General features: G+C 44.4%; 1 protein-coding gene across 1 annotated transcript in view; it reads right to left on the reverse strand.

Annotated features, from left to right (window-relative positions):
- Positions 1-10058, reverse strand: part of MKLN1 (muskelin 1) — a 176252-nt gene extending 166194 nt beyond the window's left edge. The window contains exon 1 of the mRNA XM_026648895.2: positions 9954-10058. Coding sequence (XP_026504680.1) covers positions 9954-10057 — 104 coding nt within the window. The 5' untranslated portion in view covers position 10058. The remainder of the gene's footprint in view (positions 1-9953) is intronic.
- Positions 10059-14110: the final 4052 nt, after the last annotated feature.

Raw genomic sequence — 14110 nt, forward strand, 5'->3', positions numbered from 1 at the left:
TTTTTTTTTGCTTGGGGCGGCAGAAATGCTGGAGCCGGCCCTGGTGCGGGGTTGCCCGAGAAGTGACCCAGTCTCCTCAAGGGAGCAACAGCAGCCTCGGGCAGAGCCGTGCCGCGGAACTGCAGCAGCGATGGGCGCTGCACCCCAGGGAGAGCCGGGGACTGGCCCGAGCAGCGGGGGAGACTGGGGCAGGAGAAGAAGCGGGCAGGACCCATCCCGCTCTCTGCTCCGGCCATTCCCCCAGATCGCTGGGGCTCAGAGCTGAGCCGAGCCCAGCAGGGCCGGCTCTAGGCACCAGCAAAGCAAGCAGGTGCTTGGGGCAGCAAATTTGCAGGGGCGCAAGAATCCAGCATGAGAGCTGAGAACCAACAGGGAGCCCTGGGAGCTGTAGTTCCTTGGTTAGCTCCCTGCCTATAGAGCCAGCCCTGGAGCAGGGAAAGAACTACATTTCCCAGCATTCCCTCGGCCGCAATTAACAGGAAAGGGAGAGGGAAGGAGTGTAAAACTGAAACCTCATGCTACAGCTTGCTGTAAATGGTAGGAACAGAGGCAGCTCTAGGTATTTTTCCGCCCCCCACCTCAGCCCTGGGCTCCCCCCACACCCCTGTGTTGCCCCAGCCCTGGACTCTCCCCTGCCCACACCCCGTGCTGCCCCAGCTCTGGCCCCCACCTGCACCCCCTGCTGCCCCAGCCCTTCGCTCTCCCCCCCACCCCCCCTGCTGCCCCAGCTCTGGCCCCCACCTGCACCTCCTGCCGCCCCAGCCTGGGCTCTTACCCCCACCCCCACCTGCACCTCCTGCCGCCTCAGCCCTGGGCTCTCTCCCAAAGAAAGAATTGGGTGGACTAAATGGACATTGCACCTCTCTATCTGAAGCCTAGCAAGGCAGGTACGTGGATCCCACTAGAATTTAAAATGAAAAGTAAAGGAGGGGAGGCTCTACTAGACTGGGCAGCTTTAGGTACAGTACCAGGCACGTAGGAGGATTTACACTTCTGAGCCATGGAAGCAGAAATTGACTTTTCTTTTCCAGATATAGCTAATATTCAGAAAGGGAATCTAGCACCTGCCTTCCAGATTTGAACACCCTCAAAATTCAGGAGTGCTCAAGCTCAATTTGGGCAGCTGTTACTTCATTTCTCCCAAATCAAATATACTGATCCACTGTAACTTGCTGTAGAAAAAGTAGAATAAATTGAGCAAGAAATGCTTCCCAGTGGTTATTAGGACTGGAATTGCTATTTTCAACAGCCATTGCTTTTTTTTTATTATTTATTATTATTATTATTATTAAGTTTAAGTTTTATTTGTTTAAAAGGAAGACAGTGATAGTGCATTGGCAAATTCCCCATAGAAACAAAGAATGGAACAAAAGAATAATAAAGGCACCTCAACTTTTCCTCATTTATGTAGGACAGTCTTATAATGCGCATCCAGATATCCTCCAGTCACACAAGCTGAAAATTGTTCCACTTTCCTGCAGTTCTGTAACCATATGGGAACCAATCCTGGCTGTGTTCTGTGCACATCCAAAATTCCTGCTGAATGACCCGCCCTGGGAGCAGTTACCAGTGACTCAGGACTGGGGCAGCAGGAGGGTGCGGGGGGAGCAGCCAAAATTTTTTTTGCTTGGGGCAGCAAAAAACCTAGAGCCGGCCCTGCATAGAAGACCAGAACAGAGTTTTTGATGACCCAGCAAGGGATATGCCACTAACAAAATATTGCCAGGATGATTTAAAAAAATGTGTCTGATTCCAAGTTTCCAGGAGCAATAATTCCATGTCAACTGAATTCAGGAGTGGTCTCTGTTCATCTTCAACACCCAAAAGTACAGTAAAGATTAGTCAGTGATTATACCATAAAAAAAGACAGACGAACTTCAAGTTGCAACTTTTTTTTATAACTTTTAGAAAAATCCATTTCTTTAAATTGTTCAAGCACTTTGCCCTGTATAGACTCTTCCAGACTGATTTAAACTTGCTGGTTCACTACTAGATGCAGCAACAGAAAAGCTAGGGAAAGAACTGAGGAATAAAAGAATCAGGTACACAATGCATATCACTTGCTGAAATTGAGAACTGACCCAGTAAGTACTATACAATCTCTAAAGGGAAAAAATGTGTTCCTATTTAATAGAAGTGATTCTATACATTAAAAGGAAAACCTCATTTGCATACAAGTTGCTGAAGATGCCATCCAAGAATGCAGATAAAAGCATGATACGTTCTCTCATTTACTCTGAAAACAAAAATGAAATAAGGATGAAAATTTAGGTACAACCATCTAAACTTCTGACATATGAATGGAGAGCACACTTCAGCTCACTGAGAAAGTATTAAGACCTAAAGCAATCTAAAGCACATTGTGGTAGTTCAAACGTTCTTCCAAAATTGCCATTAGCAGCATAATAGACTGAAAGAGGGCAGATGCATGGATGAAATGCAGAGACTGAGACACTCAGGAAAATTGTTTCTCTACATCTGCATCCAACTGTCATTAAGTATGTTGACATTTGCATTGTGTACAAGGATGACTGACCAAAATACAGCATGCTTTTTACCTAATGGACTCTACACAACAACAGCACTAAACATATATAGTAGAATCTCAGAGTTACGAACACCAGAGTTACGAACTGACCTGTCAACCACACACCTAATTTGGAACTGGAAGTATACAAGCAGGCAGCAGCAGAGAGACACACACACACACACACACACAAAAAAAAGTAGATACAGTACTGTGTTAAATGTAAACTATTAAAAATATAAAGGGAAAGATTTAAAAAAGATTTGATAAGGTAAGGAAACCGTTTCTGTGCTTGTTTCATTTAAATTAAGATGGTTAAAAGCAGCTTTTTTCTTCAACATAGTAAAGTTTCAAAGCTATATCAAGTCAATGTTCAGCTGTATACTTTTGAAAAAACACTCATAACATTTTGATAGGAACATTTAGAGTTACGAACAACCTCAATTCCAGAGATGTTCGTAACTCGGAGTTCTACTGTAAAAGCCAACAAAGGCATTTTCAGAGGGACCTGACAGACTGCAATCTGATGACACTACTGTTGCAGTCCAAATGGAAATCTGCTTTCACCTAATTAATAAAGAACTAGAACTACTTAAGGAAAATCCAAAAACAAGCTTCAGGAACTTTTCATACTTAGTCTTCACTGATCACAAATCAAAGGTTGAGTCCAGAACAGGAAGAAAAGGCTGATTTGTGACTAAAGGAACATAAGTGAGTTCCTCCTTCTACCATTTAAACTTAAGATACAAATTTCGACTCTAAGTCTATGAAGAAGCTTGTCACATCAGTTTTTCTAAACAACTGTGGAAATATAAACTCAAAAAACAGGACAGCTGAATTCAGAATGTTACCAGTTTTCAAAAAAAAAGAAAACGGAATGCCACTCCAGCCAGCTCAGAGTCAATCAAGCACATTCTTAGCACTCTGACTGTTCTGATCAAAACTTTTTAATAGGTTAGATTGTGAAAAAGCAAGTGTATCCATATCCAAGGGTAAATACAAGAATGGTAGATACTAGTTTACTCCTGGGGGGAATTCTGCACCAAAAAATTAAAAATTCTTCATATTTTATTTGTCAAAGCAACACAATATAATCATGCCAGTTTCAATTATTTTGGTAATTTATTTCAAAATATCTGTCAGCAAACATGTCTAACAATACAGACAACAAAAAAGATTCAGGAAATGTTTTTTGACAAATAGATTCCTTACTAAGCATATTAATACAGAACTTTGAGTAATAATTCATTTAAATTACAATACAGAAACGTATTCCCCACAAAAGCAGTGCAAAGTCTTGGGGGAGTCAGGGGTAAAGGAGGAACTGAAGGAGAAGGAAGTAATTGCTGGGAAGGAGCCTGGGAGTGAACCTAGAGGGTTGTTGGGTATGTGTGGGGAAAAATACAGAAAAGTACCTGCTACAGCAGGTGAGCCAGGTACCCTCTGTTCTGGTGCCATCGCAACCCCTGGTGGGCAAAAAGCATAACTGCAGCACCTCTCCAGCAGAATATATTTTCTGCAGAAAAAAAAAATCTGCAGGGGACATGAATTCTGCGCATGTGCAGTGGTGCAGAATTCCCCCGGACTAAAACAATTCTGCACAATGTATGATGTTTTGTGTCTGAGAAATATACATGCTTATGAAGTGAAACAGTACACCTTTTCTATTTCACTTAATAAAAACCCTGAAGGGAATTTCCTAGTTTTATCGCTTTACAGAAAAAAAATTGGGATATTTAGTGGTGGAAAAAGTCACAACAAACTTGTCAGCAACATGAGAAAGCCATTTCTTCCCAGGGGCTGAGCCTGCCAGCTCTTTGGCAATGCCAGTCTACAGTGAGTCAGAGCAAGTGATGGAAGGAAAGACCAGTTTTTCTTCTCATCTTGCAAGTATCAAGCTACTCCAGCACAATAAAACGATGACTAAACTAGGCACTATTTGGAGGTTCAGACTGCTATGTGCTAGAAAGATAGCCCCAGTGGAATGCACTTATGGGACATTAAAAGGTACCAATGCCCGTCCCCTTCTTTTCACATATTATATTTAATACACACCAAGGTGTACTCCCTTAAAAAGAATTTTCAACAAATCCAGCTCAGATCAATATTGACCAAAGTCACTGCAATCAGATGGTTGTTTCTGTGGTTTATGCAAAGTGAGTTAGTGGTCCTCAGTGCAATTTGTACCTTGCTGGTATTTCAGTCCATGCTTTTTCACACTCTATCCTAGCAGTTCATATAGATGAACAAGTTGGGGAGGCAGGCGAGAGCTAAGAAAGTGGAGGATCAGGTGCTCATCACAACTCTCCAGGAGCAGCCTCATTCAGTTGAAATAGCATTAAGATGACTTCCGTCTATCTTTCTACTCTCTGCCACATCTGAGGCAGGACAGCAGAATTCCATGATGGACCTTATCAAATCCTGCTGGATTATTCTGTAATGAGTGTATGAATTTGTTCTAGACTCAATTTTCCTGGCAACAACTCATAACTTTCCCAAGAACCAACAGAATCAATGACCAGTATCAGAGTTTTTAATCTGTGGTGTCACGGAGATAGCTGGGAGTGCTGGTGGCGTAGGGTCTGAGTAGGGAGTCCACATATCCAGACAGTCCTTCAGTGAGAGTGCCAATGCTCGAGATGATGGGGCGTCCAGGATTTCCAGGTTTGTGGATCTTGGGTAGTAGATAGAATAACCCCGGTCGGGGCTCTGAGGGTATGTTGATTTGTTCCTGTGTTAGTGTAGGGAGTGTCCTGAGTAGATGGTGCAGTTTCTTAGTGTATTCCTCAGTGGGATCTGAGGAAAGTTGCATCTGACTTGCATCTGAAGAAGTGAGGTTCTTACCCACGAAAGCTTATGCTCCCTATACTTCTGTTAGTCTTAAAGGTGCCACAGGACCCTCTGTTGCTTTTTACAGAATCAATGACATGATTCCTGGATTCTGGACACCCTCGCTGCTGCCCATGGAGTTCTGAATAGCAACAGCAAAAGTGTCCTGAACATCATCATTAACTTCATTTGACTGCTTGGGAAACTCAGGAACAGCTGTAAAAGATGCTGGAGCTGTCCTTCTGCAAATTCGAGAGAGTACTTCCTTGGGTGATATTTGGAAGGTTCTCTATAAACAAAGAGACTAAACCTATTTTTAAAGAGTGACTTCAGATTCTGCAATAACTAATAGTTTAGCAATCACCAACCTCAAAACAAACAAACAAAAAGTTCCCAGAGAAGCTGTCCCTATTGTCACTGCCAAACAGGTGAGTGGACTGCCAAGTACTGGCTGTACTTACAGCCTTTTGGCCCCATCTCCATATTAACAGAAAGCAACCAGAGTTACCTGAATGCTACCAATAAGTATTTGTGTAATATTCGGGGAGAATACCTAGAATCACGTTATCTGTTTAAAAATTAAACTTCAGTCCCAAGCCTTCTACATTTTATCCACTTACCAGTTTAAGTCAACAATGGATTCAGATCCCCACTAGCATTCAAAAAGCTGTTGCTAGCAGGGCTCTAACTGGCCAGCAGGGACAAGGATTTTGCATTTCATAATTTTGTTTTACATTTAAAATCATGCTGAGTGCCAAAGGTGAGTCTAAACCATGGTTTTGTTAGTAGAGTCCATGAGAGATGGACAGAAGAAACCCTGTCCACATTAGTACACCTCTACCCCAATATAACGCGACCCGATATAACACGAATTCGGATATAACGCGGTAAAGCAGTGCTCCAGGGGGGCGGGGCTGCACACTCCGGTGGATCAAAGCAAGTTCAATATAACACGGTTTCAGCTATAACACGGTAAGATTTTTTGGCTCCCGAGGACAGCGTTATATCGAGGTAGAGGTGTACTTCACCACAACTGTAGTAAGGATGGTTCTTCTCCCAGTGACAGGGCTAATCATTTTGGGGAAACCAGCAGTCTACATTAATTCTATCCATAACACAGTAGGACATAGTCTCCTAGCATGTCCCATTATGGTTCAAATAATTCAGACCTACAGTTTAGGCAGGACTGAACCGTGTTTTAACTGTGGGCCCTAGCAACATTTCTGGACCATCATTTGGTCTGGTCCTGTCTACTTTTAAAACAAGCCAAGTTTTAACTGTGTCATGGTGTACATCCTGTAACTGCATCAACTCCACTTCCAGAGGTTTTTTTCAAAATTTCAATACTCCTTCTCATGCTGCTTCCACTTAACATTTCTCCATTTAAAGAGTGGCAGAATACTTTAGCCTGCAGCCAGGGAAAGGACTGCTCCTGGCCTTTACATTTGGTATAAGGTTTGTTAGGTCTCCAAACATAGCAGTTAGTGTGAAATCATCAAGTGAGGGGTTTTAGTCCATTACCACTAGGATCATTCTCAGCCCAACTATTCAATATTTATCAATGATCTGGAAGAACACATGCAAACTTTAACCGCAATGATTTTATACAACAAAAAAATTATGAGAATAACTGTAAGGACATGTCACCAATACAGAGTAATCCAGATTGCTAGTAATCTGGGCACATGAAAACATACATTTTAATGAGGGCTGTCAATTAATCGTAGTTAACTCAAAAAAATGATTAATCGCACTGTTATACAATAGAATACCAATTGAAATGTATTAAATATTTTCAGGTGTTTTTCTATATTTTCAGGTATATTGATTTCTTACAGCACAAAATACAAAGTGTACATGCTCACTTTATTTTTTATTACAAATATTTAAACTGTAAAAATGATAAACAAAAGAAATAGTATTTTTCAAGTCACCTCATTCAAGTACTGTAGTGCAATCTGTCATGAAAGTGTAACAACAAAAATAATCTATATTTGTATGTAACTGCTCTCAAAAACAAAACAATGTAAAACTTTACAGCCTACAATGTGAGATTTCTAAAAATAGCTACAGCACTGGACCCAAGGTTTAAGAATCTGAAGTGCCATCCAAAATCAGAGAGATGAGGTGTGGAACATGCTTTCAGAAGTCTTAAAAGAGCAACACTCAGATGTGGAAACTACAGAATCCAAACCATCCAAAAAAAAAATCAACCTTCTGTTGGTGGCATCTGACTCAGATGACGAAAATGAACATGCGTTGGTCCGTTCTGCTTTGGACCGTTATCTAGCAGAACCCATCATTAGCATGGACGCATGTCCTCTGGAATGGTGGTTGAAGCATAAAGGGACATATGAATCTTTAGCACATCTGGCACGTAAATGTCTTGCAACACCAGCTACAACAGTGCCATGCGAACGCCTGTTCTCACTTTCGGGTGACACTGTAAACAAGAAGCAGGCAGCATGGTCTCCTGCAAATTGTAACCAAACTTGTTTGTCTGAGCGATTGGCTGAAGTAGGACTGAGTGGACTCGTAGGCTCTAAAGTTATACATTGTTTTATTTTTTAATACCTTTTTTGTACATAATTCTACATTTGTAAGTTCAACTTTCATAATAAAGATATTGCAATACAGTACTTGTATTAGGTGAATTGAAAAATATTCCTTTTGTTTTTTACAGTGCAAATATTTGTAATCAAAAATAAATATAAAGTGAGCACTGTACACTTTGTATTCTGTGTTATAATTGAAATCAGTATATTTAAAAATGTAGAAAACATCCAAAAATATTTAAATAAATGTTATTCTATTACTGTTTACCAGCATGATTAATCGCACCATTAATCGTGATTAATTTTTTGCACTTGACAGCCCTAATTTTAATACAGTTAAATGTAAGGTCACACATCCTCGAACACAAGTCATATTTACAGGATGGGAGATTGTATCCTGAAGAGCAGAGACTCTGTAAAAAAAACTTAGATCAGCATGGTAGATAGCCTCTAACCAGGAACACCTAATGAGATACTGTGGCAAAGAGGGCTAAGAGGATGCTTGGCTATACAAGCAAAACTATTCAGTGGGGAGTCTTTACCTTTGTAAATAGCACTGGTGAGACCAATACTGGAATACTTCGTCCAGTTCTGGTATCAACCCTGATGCTTCTCAAATTTTTTTAAAGCAAACAACTGCAAGAATGATTCGAGATCTGGAAAACAAGCCTTACAAAGAGAGAGAGTTTAGTCTATATGGCTTATCAAAGGAAAGGTGAAGAGATGATTTGGTCACAGACTAGGAGTACATACACAGAGAAGATATCTGACACTAAAGGAATCCAGACTTGCAAAAGCATTAACTTCCAGCCATTGGATCTGGTTAAGTAAAAAAAAAAAAAAATTAAACGAAGTAAAACACTTTTTTTAAAAACATGAGTAAAGGTAATTAACCAAAGGAAATAGATTGAGGATGAGATAACTCCATCACTTGAAGTCTAAGTCAAGACTGGATGTCAGTCTAGAAGATATGCTCTGGTTCAACCAGAATTTATGGCCTGTTTTCATGCAGATGGTCAGATTGTTTACACATAATAGCACCTTTAAAAATCTATGAAAATTCAAAACTGAACTGATACACGGTCATCATCAATAAGAATAAAGCCAGGCCATACTAGTTTTATGCTACTTAATAAAGTTTATTCATTTTACTGTCAACAGCCATTGGAACTTAACAGGTCATAACTAGTGGGCAGTTTGACCTAGATTCGCATTCACCGAGATTTCACCACTTCGGTATTCATTAATGATGCTACGTGAATACGACAAAATGCAACTTCGACCTACTTTCTTCAAGCCTGGATCAAACCTTAAAGCCTACTTACTTACTTACAAACACACACCCCTTAAACAGAGGGCCAGAAAACACTACCTCCTAACAACAGGCAGAGCGTGGAGGGAACAGACCCTTTACTGCCCGGTTAGCATTTCCGAGGCTGGAAGAGCGAGGTGAAATGAGGTAAAGGACGAGGCCACCAGAAGACGGAAGACTAGCGACGCTGCAGGAATAGGGCACAGGGATAGGAGACAGTCCCTGGTTTTCTCCCATGGGGTCAGGTGGGCCACATTTAACCGAAGAAATGATCGGGTCACCCTCTTCCCCGGGTTAAAGCTGCCCCCCCCCCCCAGACCCCGGTGTCCCCTTCCTGCAGCCACCGCTCATCTTTCCTCAGGACACCGAGGCCCGAGACCCCCGCCGGCCTCTCGTCTCCCGCAGCTGCCCGGGGCGGGGGCACTGCGCGGCTCCGGGGTGGGGGCGCCCGACACAGCTCACGCCGGGCAGGGGGGGAGGGGGGGAGCGGCCCCCTCTGCCCCCGGCCCGGCCGGATCAGCGCCGGGGCCAGGCTGCGGACACGTCCCGGGGCCCTCTCAGGAGCCGTGTCCCCGGCCCCCCTGGCTCCCCGGCCTCGCCCGCTCTGCCCCACGGCCTCGCCCTCCGGCCCTGCCCCCGGGGCCCGCGCAGGCCCAGAGCGGTGCGGCGGGCGCCGGGAACCGACGCCGCGCTCGGCCCCCGTGGGACTGGCGGCGGCTCGGTCACTCACTCGGGCAGGTAGGTGGAGGAGAAGCTGCTCCAGCGGTGCAGGGTGTAGCCCAGCACCCGGCTCTCGGGCCCGGCCGGACCCGCGGGCCCCGCCGCCGCCGCCATCTTGTCAGCAGCAGCAGTAGCGGAGGGGGGGGAGGGGCCGCCGCTCTTAAAGGGGCCGCCGCCCTCCCGAGCCCGAGGGGAGCGGGCCGGGCTGGGGGGTTGGGGAGGCGAGAGACTCGCGGTCCGGCCTGTCCGTGTGTCTGTCATTGTCACACCTCGCAGACAGCTGACAGGCAGGCATTACAGACCGCCAGACAGAGGGACAGACCGACCGGCAGGGATTGCAGACACAGTCAGTCTAGGGTCACCCGATGTCCTGATTTTATAGGGACAGTCCCGATTTTTGGGTCTTTTTCTTATATAGTCTCCTATGACCCCCCCCACCCCCTGTCCCGATTTTTCACACTTGCTGTCTGGGCACCCTAAGCCGGTCCCATTGCAGAAAGACGCTGCGGCCAGCCCAGGCAGCGACATTACAGACAATCCGACAGACCCCGCTGCAGCCCGCAGCCAGGCTTGACAGCCCAGACACACACATTGCAGAGAGACAGACCGACCCAGCCTACAGCCATTGCAGTCACACCTGGCAGAAAGACAGACGTTGCTAGGGTGACCAGACAACAAGTGTGAAAAATCAGGACAGGGAGTGGGGGGGTAATAGAAGCCTGTATAAGAAAAAGACCCCAAAATCGGGACTGTCCCTATAAAATCGGGACATCTGGTCACCCTAGACGTTGCCCACAAGCAGACCGATATTGCAGACACGCTGGCAGACATAACAAACAAGCAGACAAACGTTGCAGACAGACCCACACTGCAGGCAGCTATTGTAGATGGGCCGGCCAGGCAGGCCGTTCAGTGAGTCTGGCTTTCCTGGCTGTCTGGTGGGGCTGTCTCTCTACGGGCTTATATTGTGCGCTGGCATGTAGGCACTTCCAGACCAGGATGAGGACAAAACTGAATCCTAGGCCTCTTGCACGGACGGACAGACAGAGCGGGGCTCACAGACACATGCTGAGATCCAAGCCCAAGTGGTTTCTGGCAGGCCAAGCCCTGCTCCGTCCTTGGGTTGCAGTGTGGTGGCGTGTCTGCTAGGAGCCCCAGCAATATAGTGAGGAATTGCCTGGCACCAGGCAGTAAAGAAATGGATAAAACAAATAAACTACACAAGCAGGGTTTTGTCCCTTAGGATTATTTGTCATCATCACCCACTGCTGGTTCATGGCTGCTGTGTGCCATCTCATTTATTTCTCCTGATACCACAGATGTTAGAAATGGAAAGGCCTGTTAGACAGTCCATCTCCCTTTGGCCACTGTAGGACTGCATTTCATAGAGTAGAATATCAGGGTTGGAAGGGACCTCAGGAGGTCTAGTCCAACCCCCTGCTCAAAGCAGGACCAATCCCCCAACAGATTTTTTGCCCCAGATACCTAAATGGTCCCCTCAAGGATTGAGCTCACAACCCTGGATTTAGTAGGCCAATGCTCAAACCACTGAGCTATCATTTGATAGTGTCTTAGCTAAGATCTTTAAGGCAGGGGTCCTTTTTGTTCAGTGTTTGTACAGCAACTAGCACAATGGGGTTCTGGTCCATGATTGAGGCTCCTATCTGGTACCACGGTACAAATAATTTTTAAAAGTCCCATGTGAGGGGGTTTCCACCACATCCCTTGGTAGACTATTCCACAACCTAGTGCACCTCAATGTCAGAGTGATATTCAGCTTAACTTTCCCCTTTCTTAATTTCATATCATTCCTTTAACCACAACTACTAAACTAAAGAATTCTTCTCCCTCCCTAGTCATCACTTAGCCTGGCTGGGATGATTTAGTTGGTGTTGATCCTGCTTTGAGCAGGGGATTGGACTAGATGACCTCCTGAGGTCTCTTCCAACCCTAATCTTCTATGATTCTAAGTAGGACACATTCAGTTCTTTTATTCTTTGCTGAGAAGTCTGTCCTTCCAGTGCCACGATCTTTTTTATTCATCTTCCCTACATCCCCTCCAGTTATTCATTATTAATAGTATTTATTATTTGTATTACCATAGTACCTAGGATCCTTAGTCATGGACTAACACCCGATTGTGCTAGGCACTGTACAAACAGAACAAAAAGAACAGTCCCTACCCCAAGGAGCTAAAAATCTCTTTCTGGTAAGTGGTGCCTAGAAGTGAATGTATTATTTTAGGTGGGGTTGGTCCACAGCCCTTTAGAGAAGACATTTTACTTCCCTGTTCTTGACTGTGTTGTTTTTTCATAAGCAGTCCACCTCAGCATTGGCCTTTTCCTTGTGACCAAATCACCACTGCAGATTCATAGCTGTGTAGCACCATTACTGTTTTTCAGGTTTCTCCCTTCCACTGAATATCTGTATTTTAAATCCTCTTCCCCCCAAAAGTTGAAACTAGACAAATTGAGACTGGAAATAAGGCATACATTTTTAATAATGAGAGTAATTAGCCATTGAAACAATTTACCAAGAGTTGTAATAGATTCTCCATCACTGACCATTTTTAAATCGAGGTTGGATGTTTTGCAAAAAGATCCGCCCTGGGAATGATTTGGGGGCAGTTCTATGGCCTGTGTTATACAGGAGGTCAGACTAGATGATCACAGTAGTCCCTTCTGGCCTTGAAATCTATGAAAACATATTAGTCTGCATTTCTGCTGAATTTAACTGCATTGTTTGCTGAACTTCTGTCCATTTCTTTAATCCCCCTCTGTGTTATTTCTGAGTGCTCTCCACACTTCCTCACAGTTTAGAGTCAGCTGCAAATGTCGTAAGTGTGCAGAGTTAGGCTTGCAGGATGTTTTCTAAGGTTAGAGGAACAGGCTGGTACTACCTATCTAGGTACTTATATGACCCATGTCACTGTTTGAGCGCCTCACAATTATTAATGGATTTTATCCTCATAACACCCCTGTGAAGTAAGATCCCCAAGATACCCCATTTTACCAAGGTCTCTTGAGTCCCAGTCCAACACCCTATTCACTAGACCTTCCTTCCTACATTGACTCTTATCGTCCAAATGTGCTGCAATATATTTCAAGTAGATACGACCGTGAGGAGTATGTGGGGGACAGAGAGAGTGAAATTCATTTTTGTTCCTCTTCCAGCGGAGACAGCTGCAGCCTCAGATGGTGGGGCCGAAGGAGGCTTTACTCCTTGAGTAAGTTCTTTGGACATGATGGTGGAGACTTATGCAGAAGTCACTGTGCACTGACTGGTGGATCCTGTGGCGCTATCAGCTGATGTTATGAGCCTTGTTTCTGTGATGCCCCAGTAAAAGTTTATGTTTGATTTAGGGTTTGGAATGATGAATTTAAAGGCACCATTGAACTTATCCAAGTAAATAATACAATGCACCAGTTCCTCCATATAATTTACATTGGTTCTGAGCAGAGTTACTGTAGGTCAGGGGTAGTCAATTGTTTTTTGTCAAGGTCCAAATGTATTGGTCAAGATATAGTCAATGTCTAGACCCCAGAGAAAATAATACAAAAATAATAACAATGATGATAATAATAAGTACATAAAAAGATTTCGGGGTCCATTCAAAAGCATCTGGCAGTCTGGATTTGGCTCACGGTCCGCCTATTGACTATCCCTGCTGTAGGTATCCCTGGCAGCCATGCACATGTTTTTCATGTGACCCGACAGAACATTTTAGTGTGGGCTGTGGTGAGGAAGCGCATGCGCTGCTGCTCTAATGCACACGAGACTGAGGATTGCCGGCATTTCATTAGATGCAACATGTGTGGGAAAAGTGGACATGTTTATAGGCAGTGCCTAAAGGCATGGCACAATAGAGAAAAACATCATTCCCAACCTCAGAATGACCCTTCTTTGCCAGAGGATCAGAGGATGCCAAACAGCTCTGCAAGGATTGGCGAAAGCCCCATTTTGAGTGGCAGGGCCTCCCTATTTTTGGAGGAAGGACTGACCTTGTTCTTTGCTGATACAGGACTGGGAAGGGGTCAGGGTAAGGGAGTGGGAACCACTGAGAGCCAGGACAATAGAGATGGGACATGAGCACTAGTAAAGTGGGGGACACAATCAGAGATCGGGGGTGGGGGGAGAATAAGAGAAACTGGGGAAGGAAAATCCACA

Source organism: Terrapene carolina, unplaced genomic scaffold (assembly GCF_002925995.2).
Source record: "Terrapene carolina triunguis isolate 2854851 unplaced genomic scaffold, T_m_triunguis-2.0 Scaffold68, whole genome shotgun sequence".
Classification (NCBI taxonomy): domain Eukaryota; kingdom Metazoa; phylum Chordata; order Testudines; family Emydidae; genus Terrapene; species Terrapene triunguis.